We start from the raw sequence: 26,241 nt of genomic DNA on the forward strand, positions 1-26,241 counted from the left end.
GAAAAAATAGGGGGGAAATTAACGGTTTCCTCTAAGCTAGCGATTCTCAACCGGTGGTAGTACGCAAAGAAAAAAGTATTTTTAACTATTGAATTCAAAAATTAAATACCCCAACATCCTGTTTACATTTTGTTAATAATCCGTTAAAAAATTAAGTTTTTATTTTCGCAAATATTCTTTTAGTGATAGACATAGCAAAATTTGTCATAAATCATAAATGATGTTTTTAAAAGGAGTAATAGAAATGGATGTTGTATTTAATAGGAAATAAAAATAAGTTTCTATAAAAAGATAATATCTCATTAATTCTTTTAGACTTGATCAATTTATTTTCATGTTACGCATGTTTACGCTTCATTCCGCCGCCATTTCCGGGCTCATATGTAAATGTAAAATGTTTTCAATTACAAATTTTTTTTTCATTTACAAAATTTGCCCTGCAATTTAATTTTAAATTGAAACCCGTCCAATTTACTTTTAACTTTAGATGCTTTATTTTTAATATTTCTGCTGAAAAATTGAAAAGTAGCCATTGTAAAATGTTTTCAATTACAAATTTTTTTTTACATTGATTTCCTGTCTTTAACAGCAGCGCGATTTGAGAATATGCTTGTTTTTGAAGAACTTGTAATATACCGTTTATTTAAATATTTGTGAAAATATAATAAAACAAACCTAGATTTTCAAACTTGAAAAATGGCTAGAACTGACTTAGCTAAAAAGTGGTGATTACCAGGTAATAGAGGCAGGACAATCTACTAGCACTACGAAGCTTCGAAAGAAAAGAAAAATTGTTATTCATCATTTGGGTTTACTTGGAATGGAGATGAAATGGACACTCAACCTCGGTGTGTTTTTTTGCGGTTAACTATTACCCATTCAAACTATGAAATCATCGTTTCTTAAAAGGCATCTTTAATTTAAGCATGCCAATTTAAAGGATAAATCTGAAGAATATTATAAGAGGAAATTATCGGAGTTCAAAAATAGTAAAGGCAAAAGCGTAAAGGCCATAAGAGGCAAAAATTAAAAACAAATTTTTATACCTGTAGGTTTAAGTTTTCTTTCCCTTTCAGAAGTTTCTTTTCCTTTTCTTTTCTTGTTTCTTTTCCCTTTCAAGTACTATGTATACTTTCTTTCTAATATTTTTTTAATTTATAACTGGCAAATATTCTTTCTTTTACTAAAAAATGGGCTTTTTAGTTTGAAAGACGTTTTCTACCCCTATTACGTGAAGACATTTTAGCTTTTATAACATATATTTTTCCTTTTCGTCAACTTTGAGCCAGTACTACTTTCACGTTTTAAGATTTTACAGAAAGCAGTATCTTTTAGAAGTTTCTTAACGCCGCCATTTTGGAGTCGACGATCACCCTCCCCTGTGGTAATAATTTTTACGACCGCACCCAACGTTTGACACCCCTGCACACAAAGTCTAACAGGATAGGATTTTTTGAACACATGATTAAATACTTAGTTCAGCTATTGGGCACTTTGAACCTTATAGCATACTTTTTCCAAGAACTACTAGTTTCAGCTTCTCCAGAGCAACTATGAATTCTGCAAAAAACACACTTTGGTCACCTGAAGAATTAGGTAAATTTTCGTTTGAAGATCGTCATATGATTTGAGTAAGTGCATTTTTACAATTTGGTTGTAATAGGTTTTCAGTTATTTGCCGAAGATTTTATTTTAATATTCAAAACAATCTCTACGAAAAGTTTCATTTTCTTGAAATTAAAGGTTTAGTCAAGCATAATTGGGGACCGCTCATTTTTAGAGTATTGTTTAAATAACTATTTGGTTTAAAGTATAACTGTATTGTGCTCTATATTCATATTTGATTTTGAATTTCGGATTTGCATATAATGTTTTTAGTGCAATTTTTTTTTTCGAATGGCCTTTTTTCATAATGTAAAGTTTCATGGGTTTTTTGTGTAGTCAGTTTGATATTATATTTTATTCTTTTTTTCCAAGTGTTTCGAAGGCATGTAGGGAATATCCTGGTACATTTGAGATTCACAATTTTAGGTTTTATATACATTTTAATGCGATGAAAATTTTCTTTTTACGGTTTTTGACCTCAAATGAACCAGGAGAATGAAACACGTTTACGAATCATATTAATCAACTTTTATGAAGCTTTAATTCATTCTCCCCTGATGATCTCTGAAAGTTTCAGTAAAAGGAGATTAATTTTTATATTTTTATTATCTTGTATATTTTTTCCCTTTTGCATTTTGAGTTTCTGAGTTTGTACTACTATGATCCTTTTTTCAATTTTGACTTGTTTAGATATTGTGTTAAACATCTTATACAAAGACGCAATTATTAATATTGTTGAGAAATTGCCCTGCAATTTAATTTTAAATTGAAACCCGGTCCAATTTACTTTTAACTTTAGATGCTTTATTTTTAATATTTCTGCTGAAAAATTGAAAAGTAGCCATTGTAAAATGTAGTGGTGGTTCTAGTTTTTCAATTTTGGGATGTTAGCGTTAGTCAAAAGGTTAAGAATCTGCTCTAAGCTATCAAAGTATTCCTCACAGGCACTGCCAAAGTTTGGCGTTGTATTCAAAGTGTGCCTATTAGGCACACCGATAATATACTTGTCTGAAGATTACGCCATTGTAATTGACAGTTAAATTTTAGTTGCATGTGATTCAATGTTTCTTTGATTTCAGTATTTAATCATCTGTTTGGCTGAAAAAATAAAAAAATACTCTCCACCATCGCGAAAAATGTGATAGAAGAAGCATTCTTTCAAGGGTACTGTTCTCTTATCCGAGACCGGATTCAGAAATGTATATGAACGTGTGTTTGCATTGTGTGAGCATATATGTGTATATGTATACACACATATATTTATATTTATATATATATACATGCAAACATGAACACATACATTTTTGAACCCGGTCCTGATAACAGAACAGTACCTTTTCAAGATAGCAGTGATGATGAATTTAATGTGGATGAATATTGAAGCGATGCTGATGACAGCGACATTATTCCACCAGGGAAGGAAAGAAGGTATTCTAATATTGTGATTCTAGTGATAGTGATGAAAATTTAGATAGCGTTATAAATTTTAATTAAAATTTTCATTTACGAAATTTTCACATTTTGATAATAATAAATTAACGTTAGAAATATCTTGTCTTTTAAATTTTATATGGAAATTTTACCTTCCAATAAATCATATTGTTACGAAATGCACAGGCGCGGTAAGATGGCTTCCTCGCAAAGCAGTTTTATGGTTGCCATAAAGTAATAAGAAATGCTGGGTTGCCACATTTGGTGAGAAATCGCCCATTTGGCGACAAAATTGACGATAAGCAGCCATGGACGGAGGGAGAACCTTCTGAAACGAATACTTACCGGTTTAGCCCAAAATGTCCTCAAACACAAGCCGAAAGCTATATAAACCCTGCTGGTTTGCAGTCAGTTAGTGCGTGCCTCGTCTAGAGAGCTGATAGTCAGTCATTGAGCGAGTGTCTCGAAGTCTAGCGCCGAGTAGGTCGTCGAGTGCATCGAAGAGTCTCTTGGTGTATCGCGATTAGTGCATCGTCGAGAGAGTGTGTTAAGCTCCGGGAACGACTGAACAGAAGAGTCGGGAGCTGTGATCTGTGTGTCGTCGAGTGCATCGCGAGTTGTAGCGTGGAGAGTCTCGAGAGTACGTGGAGTTCCGAGAACGACCGAGCAGAGTCGGGAGCCGTATTCTGGTACTTTGCAGTGAAGCTGTCTCCACCTTTGTAGCCTGATAACCTGAAGGCTGTGCCGCTGATTGTTCCAGCGAGTGAATAGTAGATCTTCGACGACTGTAAAACGTGACTGTGGTGCTGTCCTGATTAATATTGGTAAATAAAGTGTTTTGATATTCCATCAAGTGCTGTCTTCTTTATTCACTACAAATCCACACAAATCGAGTACGAACGTAAAGGAAGAAAATAACGTAACAACTGGTGTCAGAAAAGAAAAACTTAACAATATGTTACGTAGCCAGATAAATCAGAAAAGGATCCGAATTGCTGAAAGCTTCAGGCGAGAAAATTCCGAGTGCAAAGGGTTAGTTCAATTGAAAGAAAATGCATTAGTTATGAGAAGACCCATCATTGCCCTAACGAAAAATAATGTCGCGCTTATTTAAAAAAAATATTTTTCAGAATATCGTTGTTTTTAATCATGTTTTGTATAAAATAAACTGTAAATTTAACGTTCTAATGTTTTTTAGATTTACGTAAAATAAAAGGTGGTGTTTAATTCCAAAAGTAATTTTTATTGCCATTAGTTTCAAGTTGTTACGTCTTGGCGGTTCAACTGTATAAAAGACTGAAAATAATAAATAGTATTGTACTTTAAATAAATTAAAAGACATGAAAAAATGCAAAGCTACCTATTCTATAATTAACTTTAAACTTCCATCTCAAAGCCTCTTTTGTAATCTTGCCAACATAATACGCAAACACCTCGCTCAAAGACATTATTAGATTTATTAAAGTACTAGCAGCTTAGCTGCTAGCCTTCGTCTGTCTTTTAAATGTACCGGAAAAATGGCTGAAGGGAACACCAAACGTTAAATTTAAAAACTGCGTAGAATTTTACTTCTCAGAATAACTTCATAGAAAAAAATTATTACGTATAACAAAATTACAATGAAATAAGCAATATCCCTTAATACAACTATTAATTATCCTAATAAATAAATTAACCAACTTCCCTTTGCAAAATCTTAAGAACTCAAATTGTATAAAGGAGGTTAAGAACTACGTTTCCTAAAAAAATCACTCAAAATCCTAGTAAAAAAATGAACCAACTTTCTGTTGAAGAAAAAAAAATCATGCAAAAATTTTCAATATCTTACAAACAGTGAAATAAGCAAAAAATAACATGAAAGCAACTCAAGAAACGTAAAATTCCGCGCAGAATTTCACTCTGCAGAACAACTTTATCAAAAAAAAATCAATAAAAATGTATTTTATATATATATATATATATAAATGACAACGAAATATTCCAATCTCTTAAAATCAGTGACATAAGAAATACGATGAAAAATTTTTGCCAAACCCAAAAGAATGAAACTATTCAAAATGATGCGATTTCATCAAAATCTATCAACAACAATAAGACAGGAAAATTGTTGCCAAAATCACATTTTTAAAGATGTGAGAAGTGTATTCGGAAGCTTCATTTAAAAAAAATTTAAAAATACAAAATATTATCATTTTCCCAAAATTCTTTTTGTAAAAGCAGTCGCAAGGATAAAAGTTTAAGGTGTCCAAAAATCAAAATAAATAAATAAATAAATAAACTAAACATTTTTAAAAATAAATTTTTTAGAAAAAACCCCGTTGAAAAGGTGTTAAGCTCCCTTTGTTAAATAAATTCGTATTTAATCGATTTATTCAAAGACGAAATTTATTTAAGTTCGTAAAATAGTTAAGAGCCTACGTTTCATGACGATGTGAAAATGGAGTGTGTAGAGTAAAATCTCGCTTTCCTATAGCCCATTATGTCTCAAAATGACGCGATTTCGTCACAAAACATAAAATTAAAAAAATTTAAATTCGAATTTCGAAAAAATCGCTTCGAGGTGCACCGGCTTTTGTCTAGATGCACCTTCCAAATTTCGTAGCCGTGGGTCTATTAGCTTACGCGCAGCGCGAACGAAAGACACACACACACACACACACACACAGACACAGACACAGACAGACTCTTTCTTTTATTATATGTAGAGAAGAGATGAAAAACACACAGGACTTTTCTCCTAAGGAAAACTGGTACTTTCGTGGAGCACTACGTAAGTTAACTCGTATTCATGTCACATTGGAGAACATTATGTAAACGCCCGTAGAGCCAGCTCATTCTTTGGAATTTTAAATCGGGGCGAATTTACAGCTCTTCAGCTGTTTTAGCAATTCTGATGCTGCTAAGATTTATTTAATTTAAATGTCATATATAGCCTTGTAAGTAAATATTTAAACAATTTAAGAGCTTTTTAGAGTCGGATTATGTTTACCACCAGATATGTTCCTTCTCATATTATTCATATTTGATACACGATGCAACTCGTTAAACCTTTACATAAGCAATCTGTTTAGTTTGTAAGATCATTTGGAGTTACTCACAAGAACTGTCCTTTCAAATTATCTTTATGTTCAAATTTATGTTCATTGTCCTTGGTATCTGTAGTCTAGGCATAACGCTGCCTAATAAATAAAACTTTTATTTCTAACAGAATATAAGTAAAATTAAACACAAGTAAACTTTTCAGTCACGCTTTTCAAGGATGTGTTAGAAACTGGAATGAAGTTCATGGCGAGTAGAAGGTAAACAAGTATGCTCAGATTCGTAATAACGAATCTATGTAAATTAAGAGAATTCGATTTTTATAGAGGTTTTCGATGAATAAAATCTCGCTTTTGATTTCAAGAGCAAACAATCATTATGAGAACATGAGGAATATGGCCTACTTTTTAGCGGGAGAATGATCTTTCATGGTTAATGTTTTTCATGACGTCACTATGGTGCGAAATCTTACGTGATCAGTTAACGAGTTAGGAAGAATGTTAATGCTCGTTGGAATTAATATCTTAAATTATGAAAGGGTGTTAACTAGCTTGAAAGAGTTTAAAATGTTAAAAGGAATATCGTACACAATTGGCCGGGTGTTAAAAGAATAGTTCTGTGCATTTTTTTCTTTAATGTCGATTCATATGCTTCCAATGGCATAAGTAAACCGTTTGCTTCCTGAGATTGTTCATTTGCCATTGCATAGCACAGCAAAAAATTCAAATCTATAAAATGTTAAAATGGCATATAGGGAAATAAACAAAAGCTGTGTATATCTTTGAAATAAAAAAATTATTTCAACATTTTAAAATGTTCTTTTCATTGTTTATCTGTTATCGTTGATGACTTTCTAGAAGTTTGCTTCGTTACTCCATTTGCTCTTCTTTAGACAGAACGGTAATATTATTAAATGCAAAATACTCATTTTCATTTCTTCTTTGCCTCTTAGTAGATTTTTTCTAGACAAACTCCTCTCATAACAAGTTATACTTAAAACAAGTGTAAGGAAAATTTAAAAAAATGTTTGGAATTTCGTTTTGGAAATTGTGTTTTCGAATAAATTGTAAAGATTCACCACCTCTTGCTTTATCTTATCCTTCCACCTCTCGGTTTTGTCTTCCCAATCAGTAATCGAAGTAAAACACTGAAGTATTTTCTCTCTCAGTAAAGGACGCTTCCTTATTTATATCAATAGGATCATAATTTGTCTATTTCATTTACAAAAGCTTAGATGGAGTAAGAAATTCATAACAAGAAAGAGAAGCTATTTAAAAGCTTTGTAATTTCTTTGAATACTCTGTACAGTATAGAAACGCTCTTAATTCAGTTACGTATTACAATTTGGCATCTCGTTATTCTTCACCTAATCGGTGAACGAATGGATAATACTAGTAATTCGACTTGGCGTAAAATTACAAAAAAGGGACTGGTTGCCTTATGTTTTATTTTGCATGTAACGTATTATTCACATACGTGTGAATTGAATATTAGCCAATGCCTTTTTCGCAACGGGAATATGACCCAGTTCCTATTTTTTAAGTCCTTCGCTGAGAATTTTAGTCTTTAACGAAGACATACCTATCCTTACACGGATAACCACTGTGAATTTTGTAATAATCCAATGAATCTATTATTCTTTCTGTCCCCATATTACTAATCCCTATAATATGTTCACATAAAAAACCGCAGCCCAATGGACCTCTCGGCTCTTCTCTTGCTATGTCACTGTATATTTCCAGTACAAAGTTTCTTCAATTAAAGAAATATTAAGAAAAATGTCTTTCTTTATAGATTCGGAACTTTCTTTCAAAGTATTTTTATATGGTTCCTACGACGTAAAATAGAACTTCATCTAGTTAACTTTCTTTAAGCTTTAAGATTTAATTTTAAAAGCAAAATGTGTGATAACTTTACGTTCAAAATTCGGGGCGATTAATTGGACATTTCAGTCAATGTATTAATAAATTAAATTTTTAACGGGGATTGTTATTTTCCTCAAGATCGAACCGTTAATTTTCACAAACCAGTAACTTTTCTTTTATAGTTGCTTACAATTGTTTCTCGAAAGTGCATAAAAATAAAGTAGTTATATTTGAATAAAAATGTTTGAAGATGACGTTTGAAATATGTTAATACCCTTATTAGAAAATATGCGTAACAAAGATGGAGTTTTCCCAGTTATTTCAAGTAAAAATTAATTTTGTCTAAATCATCAAGGTTATTTGAATTACTAATCATACAAATATAATAAAAAAAATATGTTCATTTATTTTAATTTACTTCATTGTTTTTATCTTATAGTACAATCTGAACGGAAAGAAGATGGAACGACTTCTGAAAAGAATTATCCACACGAATGAAATCCCAGAGACGCCGAATATAAAAAATCCTGAATGTCTGAAGGCCTACCTGAACATACCTGAACTCCAGGATTACTAGAGATATCAAGTAGAGAATAGAGTAGCAATAATAGAATCCATAGCAGCATTCTGTTATACTAATTACCTGCAAAGAGCAGTGAAGCAGTTAATCCAACAGATGTTAAGGACAATGAAAAGCAATATCTTTGTTCTCAGTATTCTCAGTACTGCGAAACATTTTCCATGCAATCAAAGCCATTTTTTTCTCTCTAACTTCAATACCATTTATCACTGTTCAGTTTAGCGAAGATAGTTTAGTTCCCCTCCAAATATAAAATAGTTTATACCTTAAATACAAAGATCTAGTTTTCGGAAGTAAAAATATTTTTGCCGAATTCAGAATTAAACTCTGAAATTTCGATGAATTGAAACAAACTAATGTTAGGTATTTAAAATGAAATAAACCAAAATACATTTGGTAGATTTTATTTACGTAATGTTTTTGTTTTTAAAAGTACTCTTAATAAAGCAGTCATGCTGTTGATTGACAAATTACCAAATAAGCAAATTTTAAGCCTAAAAGCTATTTTGCCCCTTGATAGTTTCATTCGCATCTGAAAGCTCATTTGCTCAACTCGTCTTCTTTAAATTTATTAAAATTGCTTATTTGAAAATTACTTGCAAATTTTAAAAGGTAATACTTCAAAAATTAGTTTTTCTTGCTTACATGTGGGAACAGTTATACTAAAAACATGATTTTATAAATCTAATTCTGAACTTAAAAAAAGACGTGTTATTTTTGTTTTGCTGCAGTCATTCATACAAAGTTGCAATTCAGTAATGATTTGTTTCCAGTACCTGAAGTAATCATGATTTATAAGCATCTTAAATTCACCACGAATTGTAATTTTCTCAATGCTCTTCCTTGCCTAAAATTTCTCATGTAGTAACACTAAGTTAGTCTAAAGTACTGTCGAGTCGAAGGTTATTTAACGAGTCTTTTTGATGCTGCCGGTAAAAACCGCATAGAACTTTTACTCCTAAAAGGTGCTGCATAAACTTCACTATGTCTTTTGAAAAGACAAACATTACATCTGAAAAACTGTGTATTTCATACTCTATTCTTTTTAGTAATGATGGTATGGATCTGGTCTTCATACTGATGATGATATGAAAAATGTATTCGATTTTGATATTTCTTTGGTATTGTTCGGCTTTAAGTTGAAATTTTAATCTAACATCTAAATATTTTCAAATGCGAAAGTTCTCATTAATCGTCTTCTTGATATTACTTTTAACATGAAACCGTAGCAGACTGTTGTAGTTACAAAAGCCGAAACGTTTTTATCAACTGAAAATATTTTAAACTGGTGCCTTTTAGCTAGCTGGCTTTAAGCTAGTTTCATTTAACATTCCATTTAAATAGATTATCGCCCTGATAAAACAAGCATTTTCGCTAACTGAAGATGTTTTTAACTTGTGATAAATGTCCTGCGTTTGTAACAATTAGTGTTCGTATTTTCCCTATATATCTATATGTATACATATTTAATACACTTATACTGAAGTTTTGTATTTAATATATGATACATTAGTCTATATTTAACATGGAAGTCTTATTTTGTACAGCAATGTTTCTGTTTCGTATATACGAGATGCAGCATGTTACGTGATGAAACCAATTGTGAAATTCAATATAAAATATAAAGAAAGCAATATTTTACTATGCTTTCTTTAAATAATTGTTTTATGAATATTGCTATTTTTAGAGCCCAAACAAATTAAACGGGCAATGTTAATTTCAAGAATTGGGGAATTTATGCATGAGAATTAATCGTTTCGATAAATTAATAACTAAATAATGATTTATTTATCGAAACCATTATCTGAATATGCAAGATAATTGATTTGCTAATTCAGTTTAACAACAGTTAAAATTTTTGGAATAAAAGCTATTAGCAAATTTTTATTTTTATACGATGTATAAGAGTTCCATATTTTAACCAAACATGTACTGTAATTTTTTTTGTAAATAAAATATCTTTTGATTTGTTTCTAACCTGTGCCCTTTACTAAACTCTGACTATTGTTTGTTTTCCCAAATGCATTCTTTGTCATATTAGCATTAAGATATCTCAGACTAGCCACACAGATTTCTGAGTGTGCTACGGGAGATTAATTATAATAATAGACGATTCTAAAGTAAAAGATAAATTTATAAATAATGAATAAACTTGACACTAAGAAAATAATGAAATCTAAGGGAAATTAACTCCATCGTAACTTCATACATGGAGTTAGCTAATAACTACAAAATAAAACCTGGAGTTGGGTGTAGTTTGATACATCACTTTTCAAAAGAACCCCATAAATAGGCCAAAGTTGCACCGTGCGTGTTCTCGTGGTGTAAGAAATTAGCAGATGCTGTTAAGAAACGGAAGATCGATGGTTCGAATATCGGCGAAGCCACAGTTCATTTGTCATGTTTAACTAATGTATTCTACTGTGATATCCGAAGAAAAAGTAGACTATAATTCTTTGCCTAGGTTTATTAAACTGATTTTTGCATCTCTCACGGGCGCTCTTTAAGTGGTATAAAATGTAAGGAATTATCACCCCCTTGTAAGAATGTAAGGAATTATCACCCCTTGCGAGTGTTTCTATTCATCCATGTAACAAGGAAAGATCGTGGGCTTAAATGCTATACAAGGCACAATTGAGTTTTCAAGTTTGTTTTTATTCGAAATATCAAAAGATCTCTATACACTCACAGTGCAACCTAACAGATATTTGCACTTGCTATTAGCCACTTGTAGTACGTTTGTATCAGATTCTTCTACGATGCAGCATCTTCAATAATTTTATCTTACTTGTCTTTATTCAACTATGTTTACTTTTAGGACAAATGTTTTATAAACTCCCCCAAATATGCTTACGAATATTTGACATCATTTACTACCTATGACATCCAAACTTGTTTTTCTTAATAAAATGTTGGCCGTTTACTGACAGAATTTTCGATACAATTTATTTGCTTTGATACAATGATATTTCCATGGATTCGAAAGCTGAGAGAATAATAATAATAAACTATTGCTTTAAAACGGAGAGAAAATTATATCTCTATTTCAGACAAATCGCAGTTCTCTGCTTCGGCAGAATATCTCCAATAGCCACAAAAATTCAGTTCTGACATTCTGGAGTAAAGACCATGTTGATGACGCTTTTTGATTGGAAAGGGAAAATTCTCAAAGGAATCTTGAGAAACAGGAGGTGAATTCTATATTTAAAAAATAAGTATTGGACAGATTTCTGAAGAGAATTAAGCGATTTAGCTATAAATACCTCCATCAAAAAATAACTTTTGCTGCACTATCAAAAACTTTCAAGTAGTTTCTAACAAAGAAGAGTGTCGCAATTCCCAGTTAACCCCCTTATCCACCAGATTTGCAAATACATTCTGTTATTATAGAATGAAGTCTAACTTTACGACATTTACTACGGAAGAATAACGCGAGCCAAGCACTTTATAGATTTATAAAGTCTGTATTTTGAAGGTAAAACATAAGAATGTTTTCTTCAATTTCAATATTTTAAGACTAGTGCATCTGTAAAATTTTAGGATTATGTGTCTCAACCTGAAGCGTCATTTTTTGCAGAAAGCAAAACTTCGGCATCCCAGGGGGAAAGAATAAGAATATTAAGTTATACTGTTTAGGGATGCATTATTGTAATTTTTAACAATGGTCTGAATTCTTGGGTTCCTGTTATTTCTTTTCGTACCTCTTATATTTATTAATTAGCTTAATTCGCGAATCCGCTAATTGCGACTCACGCTGTCATTCATTTCGCATATATGAAAACAAAAATTGTTTATCTTTAATTCATCTGCTGTTAAATAGTGCTATGAAATTATAATGAACAAGAATTTTTTAGAATGGTACAATTTCTTTACATCAAGTTTTTGAAGTGTATGCACTACAGTGAAACAATTTTTGTATTAAATATAGTATATATATTTATAATTTCGGACTAATGTGTCAATTTTAATAAAATATTTAAGGAAAATCAATATTTTACAAAACGTTTATAACAAAATCCTTCATTTTATATTATTCAAATTATGTTAATGCATGGCACGGAGTAAGCGTTCACATTTCCTCTGCGATTTAACGTGCATCTTGCGGCTATAGCTTAAATTCGTAAAAAACAAAATTCGAAGTAAAAAATTTTTGTCTTTCTTCTTAACGCGTAATACCTGCCCGGCTTGATACATTCGTATACAAGCGGAAGGCTTGATTCCTTCGTAGAACTCATTTGGAATAATGTTAATAATCTGGTGAAGTTCTGAATCTCCTTAATGCTGCTGAATCTCTATTATAAGACTTAACTTCAAAGAGAAAGTAGTGTATAAATATTAAATCTGCTGAATGATGAACTAGTAGTTGGACCTGTGTCATATTTCTTTGCTAAAAACTGTTTATATGATCGAAAATGTGTGATGTAACATTATCGTACAGCGCAAAACAAGATAGAGATCCTCACGACCATTTTATAAGAAATGTGTTTGAGGATGACCAACTCCTCCTTCAATTCGGTCCAAGAGACGGGTGGCGATTTTTCAGCGAAAGCTGTCTAACCTTTCAATGCTTTTTGTGCATTCGATGGGTAAAGGAATATATACCCTTTTTCTTATGAAGGAAGTCTTAAATATGCGATTTTTTCTGAGTAAACCACTTATGTTATATAGTAGTTATTATTGGATTTTAAAGGTAGGCATTGCGTGAAACTCAAATTCAATTAAGTAAAAAAGGCTTTTAAAGTAACGCTACAACTCTAACATAAATAACCTTTGTGCAGCTTCCAGTATGGAAATGGCGCAATATATAATTACTGTGACGTCATCCATATATTTATAATAGCTTCACGTCCCACCCCAAATAATAACATCCAAATATTACAACATGGGTGGTAAAAATATGATTCGCGATTTCTTCGAAGTAAAGGCAATTTTTTTTATTTGTTTCGTTGCAGAAAAATTTTGTTTTAGAATTGTTCTGTAACGGATTTCATTTGATCATCGTTAAAATTTGGATGATCACTGTTCAAACTATGACGTCATCCATATATTTATAATAGCTTCACCCTCTACACCAAATAATAACACCCAAATATTACACTTTGGCTCATAAAAATATGATGCACGATTTGGTCAATGTTAAGGTCTTTTTTTTCCCTTCGATACTGAATTCGGTTTTGTGACCAGATTTATGCTCTAAGTCAGACATTTCTTTATCCTCAATTTTAGAAATTGTTGAAAGCTGTAGATTATAGACATTGCATATTTGCAGTAAACAAATAATAAAGATAGCTAACATTAATGACATGCGTAACTGAAATACAAGCTAGCTTTGTTTAAACAAATCTCCCTGAAAGGATTTCTCCGTTTAGACAACCCTCGTGAGCTTCGTAATCTAAATCCAAATTTTAACAATGATCAAATGAAATTCGTTACAGAAACATTTTGTTTCAGAATAAGCATTTCCTGAAAACCTTGTATTAGATACATATCAGAAAAGGTAAGAGAAAGAACAAGGCCTTACTATGTTTCTACAGCTCACCAAACATAAGTTCTGTTTTTCAACTGAAACGAGTTCTACAGAAATCAGCGACGATAAGAGTTAAGGCCAGTTGCCTTAAAATAACTTCAGTTTGTTACTCCGTGGTATGTTGTTGTTTAGACATTGCCAAGGTCGAGCAGAGAAAAAATATCAATGTCATTCGATTACCGTACCGCTTGTTTGCTTTCGAATCCATGACTTCGATTCGAAAGTTCTCAAGATTCTCAAGAAGTTCCTCAAGATTCGCTCAGGTGATTACTCGGAAAAAAAACTGAATTTTGATTCACTTGGAGATAAATACGAATAATTAAGTCATACACAACGTAAACAACTCTGTGTATTATTTAAAAAATATTTTGCTTTTAAGTCGATCAAAGCTAAATTTTCTTTATAAGGGAATAGTCATGTACAGTAAAATGAATTATGCATGTTATACAAAGAAAGATATACATCAAATCGTATTCAGCATCCGTAGTTCCGCTTATCGCGCCTAGTTTAAGTCATAAACAGTGTAACTATGCATATTGTGTAAAAAATTGTGTTGTTTTTGTGACTTATCTCACTTGTCTGGCAATAGCACCAGAACAAGCTCACGAAATTCATCGTGACAAGGACAGCAAAATTACACCTGTCGTTGGCAATCCTTGAGCACCATACAGGTAACAGTGCGATTTAGCTCAGTTCCGCTCCCAATTTAGATGGACAGCTCCCCGGGGGGGGAGTACGGGCCCGAGAGTCTTCTAACCCACTTTCACTACCATCAACCTCTCGAGAGGACTTTTGGCTCGCCGTGTATTTACAGTGCTCCTATGCCGCACAGGCACTATACGTTTACAAATATTCATGCCTTCTCCGGGACTCGAACCCGGGCCGTTCGGTATCGCAGTAGGCTCCCCTACCCACTATAACGTCTGGGTGGCTGTATAAAGAATAATATGTTTAAAGTTAGAAGCCGCATGAGCAATTATGTATGTTGCATAATTTGACAAGAGCTAGATCGTAAACGTTTAGGTTCGGCGGGCCATATAGCACACTCGAAGACATTTTTACATGTGTAAATTTACCCAGAAAGCCAAAAAAGTGATATTTTTACATAATATTTATACGCATTGTGCTGACACAAAAAAATGAATAAAATATTTCCATTTATTAATAAACGTATAATAGAATAATTTAAGTTTTATACTAATGAGGTATATATAATTGCTTCTTCTGAGATATTTTATGGTACTGGAGTTCGATGTCAGTATTTCCTTTTCTTAAACTTGTTTACGAATGATCATCTGTTAATAATGATTTGTACTGCAATTTCGCATATTTTATTTTCAAAAATATTCTTTCCCATTGGCAAAAAATACACTCAAATACTGATATAAATTCCCATACTTATGACTCTAACTGACTGTAATTATCATTCAAAAGATACTTATCGAAGTTAGATCCATTCCTTTAAATATCATTTTTAGCATATCATTTTGCAGATCGCTCACATTAGCTGACGGTTTGACAGACGCTTCTTTAACTGTACAGTCAAACAGATTTGAAATACGAAAATATTTATTTCACTTGCATCTAAATTCGAAAATCATTATTGTAAAAGGGGTTTAATTTCAGAAACTATATTCGGCTTGAAACATTGGTGAATGGGAATTTAGCTAACATTTGAAATCTTTTACAGTATAGAAAATCGTCAAACTTATTTAATGTAATTTGCGTTTCACACAATGCAAATTTTCCAAGCTATGGCTTCCTATAAAATTTACATATGAGCACTGTTTTTCCCTGTAGTTTTAAATTAAGTTCATTAGGACATCCCACTCTACGTGTAGCAAATTCAAATTTCCATAGCCATTCATTGTTCAAGAATAGTGGCTGTAGGCAGTTTTTCTTTTTAGAAAAATTTCTATTACTTTTGTGAGTTAAAAAAATCTCAATAAAACTTTTCCGTTGCTGAGTTATCTAACTATTGTTTGGTAAGGTAAGCCAGGATATTTAGCTTCGATTTCTAATAAAAAACAACGACGATTAAGTCCACAAGAGCGAAGAGTTAGCCACTGAAACAGCTTGCTCAATAACACGTGACCGATTGCTGTGTCCCATAAACAGCCTGCTGATGAATAATCGAATGGGATTATTTTATTATGAGATTCTGAACATTTTGTTGAACTGAATTTGTTGTTTTGTTTATTAATTGACATTATGATACTAGACTCCAGCTGGTAAGACTCTCGATGTCCTCAACGTTTCTAACCGTTGTTCTAGATGAAAGACTTATAGACTGAAATAAATCCATTTTCTCTGTGTCCATTTCTTCCGCTTCCACAAGCAAACGGGATTTAATCAGTTTACCATCAGTAAATAGTTTCCATTACGTAGTTAATAAGTCAGTTATTCTTAAGCTGACTTTAGTTATTACTTCAATATCATTTTTTATTTTTGGAATTAAATTGCGTTGTAATGAATCATTCAGCGATTTTTCTTTTTTCTGTGAGTTTTAACCATTTTGTCGCGAGCTTAGTTTTATAATAGCTACGTATAATGCATTTGCAGTGTACCACGCAAAATAAGGAATTCATGCATGTTGTCCTACAGAGGTCGCACTGTTTGAGCTGTTACGAGCTGTGAGACGACAGGCTATGGCATTGCAGAAGAAATAATTTGTTCAGTTATGGCTCCAGTTTATATTACAGGAATCACAACTTCACGACCAGTGTCAATAAACTAGCCATCTGTACCGTGTAAACAAGAGCCTCTCGATTTCGAGGAAGCTGACGGAATAATGATGTTACTATTTTCATATCGTGTCAACTATAACGAATCACAGGATTTAAAATAGAACCGGAAAAAATAAGACGGCATAACTATAATTCAGTCCACAAATTGTTTTATACAAGGCAAGAACTTAGAATGCTCTTAAACTTTCGACTAGAGTGACGCAAGGGGAAAACCATCATGGACCTTATAAGAAATAGACTAATCCAAACGGGTTTTCTCCCTCGTCTGGGTCGTTGCTGGCTGTCACCTTTATCACATCCGGAGGAGTAGGGACGACTTGCAGAAATTTAACATTGGTAGCTTATTGCAGCGTGTATAATTGTCAAGAAAAAGCTGGTTGTAGCGCCTCATTTCACAAATTAGAATTTCTACATATTTTTATTTTTGAAATTGAGATTGATTTTTAAAAATTTAGCACATTTATCAAGCATAATTAACGTTCCAAATAATTATAAATCTATTGCATGCTTTTAGGGCTGAATATTTTTTTAGCTTTTCCTGTGCTGTAAGAAAATTTGTAACTATTTCTTTTAGAAAATAATATTTTAAATATGAACTAATAGAAAATTTCAAACAAGCAATTTTCTCTTGCAATTTTGATGCTTTTTATTGGTGTAAATATAAGTAAAAAGTACTAAAATATTTAAAAACGAATTTTTGAAAGTTTTGTTCAAAATTCTAAATTGTGCTGCTTTTTTAAAATTATAGATGTGTATTATAGCACAATTTCTATAAAAGAATTTTATTTCAATTATATTTCATAATACATCATAGTGATAAACACTTTTGACCCCTTAAAAATTTTTATACATTTAATTCTAATATTAAAATTGTATTTAACCGTAATAATTAATTTTTCTTGTACTTTATAGTGATTATTTTTAAAATATAATTCTAGTTCTTCATAAGATTTTTTTTATTTACTGTTAATTTAATTTATTAGCCCAAAGCGGCTGTAGCCTAGAAAGGCTATTAGTTTCGAAGCGGCATTTTGCGCTGTTTTACTATAAGTATCCGTGTCTCCTTGCAAATTATTGTTACCAAATATTATCGCCCTGTATTATATGTAAAGAAATTAAATATTGAAGAATCTGCATGAATACATGTATGTTTCTTGCACTGTGACAAAAACGACAGTATGTAGAGCCATCAAATTTTGAATAATGTAATCCTCCACCCGAACTTCGGCATCCGGACGGCCGAATTTCGAATTTGTTTTAATCTATTTCATATTTTGTAAAACTTTAACGAATTTTTGATTAACAAAGTCAACGATTTCAGAGCGAGTATTGTACGGAAAATAACAGTTTTATCTCCAATGCGGAAATTCTAAAGATATGCTGTTTTCAAATGTACGTGGTTTACGGGCGAAGAACATTATATTCAATAAATATAAGTAACACTCAAAACTTAAAAAAAAGGTTCCTTTTGAGCGTAATATAACGGTGCATTTATTATCTGAGTGCTTCTAGATTTTATTTTATCTTTTTTTTTCCTCTTCATTACTCTCAGAAAATTTTATGCTCCGAATTTTATGAATTATTAAAATAACTAATCCACTTTCATGTTAATAATTTAATTATCATATAGTCAAATAAATGTGATCGTTTTGTAATGTCATTATAGTTTGGAAATTCACTGCCTGAAAATGTTCATTAAATTTTTAAAAAATTTATCAGATCTTGTTTAATTTTACATTGTTTATTTCAAAGCATCACGTACTATCAATCTTATTTAATTTTACTTCATTTTTACGCAAAATTAAGTTCATAAATTTTGTGCTTGGAGTTTTTACCGTTTTACCGAAGTAAAGATGTTTGTACAAGAATTACGCATGAAAAAAATGCGCGAATTGCAGTAAAAAGTGCTTTAATGAGATATATTAAATCCTATTTGGAAAACACTGTGGCTTTCATAATCTCATCACTATACAACATATCACATTTAATAATTAAAAAGAGTTATGTGATACAAACGCCATAGGTTTCAGTGTTAAAGTAAACCAGATCGTCCCTACTCTTTCTTGCCGACATGTCGGTGACGCGCGCCCCGCCCACTGGGTTAGTCTATCTCTTATAAGGTCCATAAAAACCATGAAAACGCCCATGCAGCCAGCCCATTCGCAAGATTGGAGCCCCGGACCGCACTACCAGTGTTTAGCGCTCGGCCGCTGGTCGGTCTGGTATTTTATTGAAGCTTCTGAAATTTTCCACCACAATAATCACTTAATAACACGATTTCTACCCCTTTCCTCAATCTATTAACCATTGGTAAAGACCAGAGGTCCCATTTATAGTCAAATGAACTTAATTAAACTGAACTAGAAATATGCAAAAATTCTTCCTAGCTCTGATCTCTTCTCATGTTGCTACTTATCTCACTTCTCTGATAGTAACATCAGAACAAGCCCAAAAATTCTTCGTGGCAAAGAGTGCAAGATTGCACTTGACGTTAGCGAAAGTCTTAAGCATCATACAGGTGACAGTACGACTTCACTCAGTTTCGTGCTCAATTTTGAAGGAGACAACCTCGGGGGGGAATGGCTCCAAGGGCCTTTCACCCCTATTTCCCTACCACCAACTTCTTGAAAGGACGTTTGGCTCGCTCCCTCCATGCCGCACGAGCACTATACATTTAGAAATGTCCATGCCTTCTTCGAGATTCGAACCCGGGCTTTTCGGTACCGCAGTCAGCAACGTTAACCCCTATTCCGATTGGGCGACTTGTTCCCATCCTTCGAACAACTGCTACAAATTCCCTTTCCATGTTTCTGCACCACATTTCTATTGCGTTCATTACCGTAACAATAACGTTTGGATAATGTTGGAGTAAACTCCAACGAAACTGCAGTCAACGATAAATGTTTGCTTGTATATGCTAATTATAGTGTTGAGTTTCTTCATTTTCTTTATTAATAAACTCAAAAAATTGTTTTTCTGAAGAGGTATTATAGCTCACATGTTCAGCATAAGATGCATAAAAGTACACTGCGCAAAAAAAAAAAAAAAAAAAAAAAAAAGGGGGGGGGGACAGTTTTATATCTCTCGTTCTACTGGGCCGATTGATGAAATTCAACTTTCGTTTTCTATGTCTCGAAAGCGCGACTTAGGATATGTACTACATTTATATATGGCATTGTTCTAACATAGGTATTTTGACACAAAATGGGATTTTTTCTGAAATAACATACCAATTTTTTTCCGGTATTTATATTCTACGACTCAAATTACGCCAAACTAACAAGTTCTGTAAAAATCGTAAGAGTAGTTTTCAAAAAGTTAGCTCTCAAAATTTTAACTCCTCAAAGTTAATTGAGTTTGGTATATATTTACTAATCTTTCTCTTTTTATTATACTTATTTGATTCTTCCTTTCCCATTTCGAAATTCAGGTTCATTCCAGATAATTTCACCTATTCTTTATGATTTATTTTTAAAATTTCTATTTTTAAAAAATTTTTATGAATTTTTCAAAAACATTTTTGAATTATAATCTATAAAATTTTTACCATCATCTTGAAGTAGACGTATTTCTAAGCATATCTGCAAAAAATTACAGTTTTTTATTCAGCATTTCCGAAGATATACGTGAATTTATATATTGGAGCGTTTTAAAATTTAGCATATTTGTTGAAAGCGATAAAACATCAGATGTGGTTTAGACACTTTGCTAAAATTATTTGGAAGTAGAAACGCAGTAACTTTTTTTCCGCTCATGCACAGTGTAAAAAGGCAGGAACGAAGTGCCTTTTATTACATACATTGAACTGCGGTGCTTAATCACCAGGGTTACTGGGCGCCATAGCCCTACCCCTCGTCGAATAACATGATAAAAGTTTCGAATAATGAGAAATATAACTGAATGTGCTAAATAATTAAATGAGTAAGAGTTTAAATACATAATTTCTAATAGTTAAATACATATTTTTTCCTTAAGTACCTAATTAATAATTCATACATAATTAACTATTTTTTAACAACTATTTCACAGAAGAATACATGTACACACAAGAGAAACAAAATACGAAGTGCGACGCCTTAGTGCCACTAGTAAAACTAAAATGCAGTCAGGAAGAAAAAGAACAATATACAATAAAGAATCTGAGCAACAATTTGCATAACACATATACAAAATTACATACTACTAACATTTAGGATCGCCCTTGGGCGTTTACTGAAATTGGGGTCTCTAGTATCATAACAATAGTTAACAACCACAGGATTGTCCAGAAGTTCCTGTTTATCATAAAATGCCTTAGATAGGCGGCAATAAAAATCACAAAGATCCTCTATTCTTAACTCTTTACGAATTTGGCTATTCCGAATGTACCAGGGGGCATTACATATTACATATCATACGCAATACCCCGTTTTGGGCAGCTTGTATCTGCCTTCTCAAACTTTTGCACGAGTATGCCCAGACGAGGCATGCATAACTAAGAATTGGACGCAACATGGTTTTGTAAAGGAGCAACTTATTATCAATTGATAGAACACTGTTTCGAGCAATTAAGGGGAAGAGTGAAGTTTTACTAGCTCGAAACTTCCTGAGAACATGTGTAACGTGTGGGTTCCATGTAAGGGATTTACTGAGGATCACCCCATGCCTTTTATTACGCTCCGGCATGCCTTTTATTACGCTCTGGCATAATGGAAGGGAAAGTAAAATTGGTTGCCACATAGTAAGAGGTTCGCCAAGTGAATTATTCTTGGCGCAAACTGAAAACAATTGTGCCAAGACAAATTTTTGAATTACTCCGTAAAATTCGCACCAAATTGTACAAAATTTAATATCTAGCCATAATTTGAGTCGTAGGGTCGAAATATGGAAAAACATTGGTATGTTATTTCAGAAAAAGTCCGATTTCGTGTCAAAATACCTATGTTAGAACAATGCTATATATAACTGTAATACATATCCTAAGTCACGCTTTGGAGACATGAAAAACGCAATTTGAAATTTGTCAATCGGCCCAGGAGTACGGAAGATATGGGAACTGTCTCATTTTTCTTTTCTTTCCTTTTTTTTTTTTTTTTTCGCAGTGTATTATTCTTTTCATCGTAAAGTGTTTAATTATTTTCAGAGGAAGAAAAAGTAAAAAGCTAATTTTAAAATAATGAGATGACTTTGTTCTGTACTCACATTTTCGGTGTTATTTTTATCTTTTTTGCTGAGTGAAGTATTACTGTAACATTCTGCTATCCTTTATTTAGGTAACTTAAAATAAAACGGCCGTATCATCCGGACACGTGTGTGATAAGAAAAAACCTGATTTAGATATTTAAGATAATGAAGTTTCTATGTTGGTGAAATTCTAACATATGTTTACTTTAAATGTCAATATAAACATAACAGACACTAAGTCAGTTACACTGTAGAATGTTCGACGGTTATCTGATCCCTCATTCCTTTGAAGAATTATAGAATTACGAAAGATTTTCCTTGAGAAGTGATAAAAACATATTTGGGGAATAATTTCATAAAAATTTTATCATCTCTGATTGGATATGATACGTTAGTTATCATCTTTTTTTTATCGACTTATTGAGTTTCTGAAGCGATATTTCAACATGTTGGTGAAAATGTATAGTTAATTTTATGACCCAAAGTACAAGGCTGAGGCTAATATATGACCCTTGTAAAACTGCTGTAACTCTGCTTCCCAGCTGCTGCTGAAACGAAATAATGCACGTAGAGCAAAGTCACGTTGCCATACTTCAACAAGAAATCTCTCAAACTGAAATTATCGCACGTTCAATACTATGTTATACGTGTTCATGATCTACGCGATAACTATTTCATTTAATACTTCTTATGCAGAAGCTCACCACGGCTTCTGCATAAGGAAGTACCGGTGTTAGCGGTAAAGTCGCTAACACTGGTACTTAGATCCGGTTTAGAATGCCATGGAAAGCGCTGGTTGCATGGAAGTTTTCGCGGTTTCCACCGGTGTAAAGTGGATGCGAGCCAGTTTCTTTTAAATATTCCTTTACGAAGGAATTCATCTCTCCCCATAGGCATATATCCCTCGAATTGCTTTTATTTACGAGGTTTAAGTTCATTTCTAGATCACGGTTAATGAAAGACTCATTAAAAATACACAGGAAGGTTTAGCTTATACGTAATTAACACAAAAAATTTGTTTTCTTTGAAAAGTGATAAAAGCATATTTGGGGAATAAAATTTCATAAAAAAAAAAAGTATGAAATGTTTCAGATTTTTAATTACGTCCAAAGGGGCGTTTTTTTAACATTTTGTGTGCTCCATTGATTTGTTAAGTATCATGTTCTTCGCACTTAAACCATAAAATTTAGTTCAATAGCAACAATGCAAAATAATTTTAAATTGAGCATATCTTTAGAGTTTCCGATACACAGTCTCACGCACTGGAGATAAAAATATTTTTTTCTGTACAACGCTGCCATTTCTCGCTTTGAAATCCTTGAGTTTGTTAATCAAAAATTCTTTAAAGCTTTACAAAATATGAAATCGGTGTAACAAATAAAACAAATTCCAAATTTCAAATGTGGGCTTTCAGATGCCCATATTCGCAGTAGGATTATGTCATTCAAAATTCGATAGATCTAGGCACCGCAGTTTTATCACAATGCGAGAAACATACATACATTTATGCAGATTCTTCATTCTTTAATATATTGAAGTATAATACAAGACGATAATATTTGGCGGCAACAGTTTGAAAAGTAAAAGGACATTCAGAGTGATTCGACGCAAAATCGTAAAACGTAAACAATGGTCCCTTAGGGACAAAGCCCCTTTGGACTAACAATTTTTCAATTTTAACAATTTTTTCTTGTGTTTTCAAGCGCTTTTAATCTGAAGAATAACGAATAACTTGTTTTGTTAGGTATATTAAATCATTATTCATAACAGAAAGAACGCCTGGAGACTAAGTATCACTGGCAATGGAGAAATGCCATTAACTAGTAATGACTACAAGGAAACTTGAATAATGCCTCTGATTTCAAACTAACGTAAAATGTCGGTTAGAACGTTTCGTTTTTTAATCTAAAATATGTTTCTTTTCCGGATTACGTGCCATTAAATTACGTACTTTTTAGAATTGTTTTTTAAATTTCAAATTTTAGATCTGTCACGCTGTTAGCTAACTCGTATATTTTAATAAATCTTCAATTGGACTGCATTCATTCTTTTTGTTTATATTCACTTATTTAAATTATGTATTTTTTTTTAATTTTAGATAAAACACCAACAATTTACATTATCTATAACTACGAGGGATACCCCTGAGGATCATCGATTTTACTTAGCACGAACTCTCGCTTGTTGTTCATGGCACACTTTTTCTTTTCATAAAAGCTCTGAGCAGAAAGAGGTGCGCGCGCAACTTTCTGTTTCACAGTATGCTCGAACATGCACTCGGGCTTTGTCCTGTTTACATAACTTTCAAGTCACAACTACAAAATTTTTAAATTTCGTGAGAAAGGTTAAATTTTTGCAAATTCTAAGTTTTTTAAACAACAAAAAAACTGTTTATGCAATAAACTTAACAATGATTAAGAATACAATACACAACTATAAGCACACACATAATAAAATAACTATATTAATCATTAAAAGGTAAAACACATAATTTCCTCGCAAGCGTCTTGAATTTTCCTGTAAATTTTGTTTACTTCCACAACACGTACTTTTTGGTCTTCCCAAAGACCATTCTCGTAGAGGCAAATTATCCTCTTTTAAAACAACCCTGTATCCTATTTTAATGTTTTCTTTCTCGAATTTCCAGCAATATCTTTGTTGTAAATAGCTTAAATAGTAATCCAAATGCCATTATAGCCAAATGTTCTGAAATAATTTAGTTGTATTTTTGCCATTGGCTGAGCATGTTCTCATCAATGGTTATTAAATCTGAGTCAGTTACAGAAATAATTAACCTCCCAATGAGAAAGTAGTAGGAAGGGGTTAGTGCGTTTTGATCCTCCATGTCAGTTAGTAGAACCAGAGGTCTATAATTGTATATTACCCATACTTGTACAATTACGTTTAGAACATTTTCATATGCTTTTGACTCCAATAATATTTTCCAATAATATTTAAAGGCTTTAACACCTGTCTTCCAGAGAACTCTGAAATTTGGAGCTCGAAGCAGTAATGCCCTCGAAGCAGGAAGAATATTCTCTGAATTCATATATTTTGACAAAAGGTTGTCTGGCTGATATACCAGCTTGGACACCTTTTCTAGCTCTGCATTTGCTAATATAAAGTTTTCCGCATTGTCTGTGTACAGTTTACCGCAATTCCCCCTCCTGGACGCAAACCGCTTTAGTGCAACTATGAAGGCAGCTGAAGTCAAATCCGTGACCAATTCCAAATGTTTGGCCTTGGTTACAAAACAGATAAAAATGCATATATAAATTTTATTGCATATCCCATTTCTCTGATTTTTATATTTAATATAGAAATTATCACGGAAATCTACTTCAGTAACATTGAATGGATAGTTTCGAACTGTTTGATCCCTTGGTAAGTTGCCCGTTAATTGCTGTTAGACTTAGGATTAGCTTCAAATCAAATTACACACTAATTTTCCTGCACTAATTTCCCCCTTTCACATCCCAAAATTTTCTCCTTATGAAATATAATAAAGTATTAGGACCAGTAAGTAAATATTTTACATGAGAATATTCAACTATAATTTCAATTAACTTATGATTGTAAGGTAGAAGAATTGAAAATTTTTTATCTTAATTTACATCACTTTAAGGTCTTCCAACTACTCTTAACAATCTATCTTCACCAACGAATGGATGCAAATTACTTACCTGAGTCTTTGAACTTACTACCCCGCTTTACAATTGATTTCACTATGAAATGTAATTTAACGTGCTTGTAACGTCAACAATGCGTTTTAGCGAATACAGTTATTTTAGTATTAATTTGATTAATATTTTCTCAGCTTTATTTTACCAATTTCTTCTGTTGATAGGACTCCTATTAGCCTTTCCTTTTTTCGACATTTCTCAGAAACCTGCAAATAAAGCTTAAAACCCGAACATGTTTAGAATAACTATTACTTATAGCAAGAAAATCAGATAAAAATGTATTATTAGTAATACTAAATATTTTTAAGTAATAGTCGGCTTTATTGAGTTTTCCTGAAGTTCGTTTGAAGATTCTTTTTGGATCACTGCATCCGGAATATCTATATTAGGATATTCTTGTGTAGTAAGGAACTTGGATCTTCAAAACCACAGATTACAGTGAACAAGTCTGTCATGTTCTACTCCACATGAGATCAAATCTGCAGGATTACTTTCCGATGAAAGTCAACATTGCTGCACGTCTAATATCTCCTGAATGGTTGTTACTCTGTTGGTTACAAAATTGTGAGCATCCTTGTTTGACCACCATAGCACAATCATA

The 26,241-nt window shown here is 32.4% G+C and overlaps 1 protein-coding gene across 1 annotated transcript in view; it reads left to right on the forward strand.

Annotated features, from left to right (window-relative positions):
• Positions 1-10,497, forward strand: part of LOC118194267 (acetoacetyl-CoA synthetase-like) — a 94,441-nt gene extending 83,944 nt beyond the window's left edge. Inside the window, exon 18 of the mRNA XM_035365490.2 lies at positions 8,380-10,497. Within this exon, the coding sequence (XP_035221381.1) occupies positions 8,380-8,517 (138 nt within the window). The 3' untranslated portion in view covers positions 8,518-10,497. The remainder of the gene's footprint in view (positions 1-8,379) is intronic.
• The last annotated feature ends 15,744 nt before the right edge of the window (positions 10,498-26,241 follow it).

The sequence above is a fragment of the Stegodyphus dumicola genome, chromosome 1 (assembly GCF_044657685.1).
Source record: "Stegodyphus dumicola isolate Sdum_Otavi_A_Nest chromosome 1, ASM4465768v1".
Taxonomy (NCBI): Eukaryota; Metazoa; Arthropoda; class Arachnida; order Araneae; family Eresidae; genus Stegodyphus; species Stegodyphus dumicola.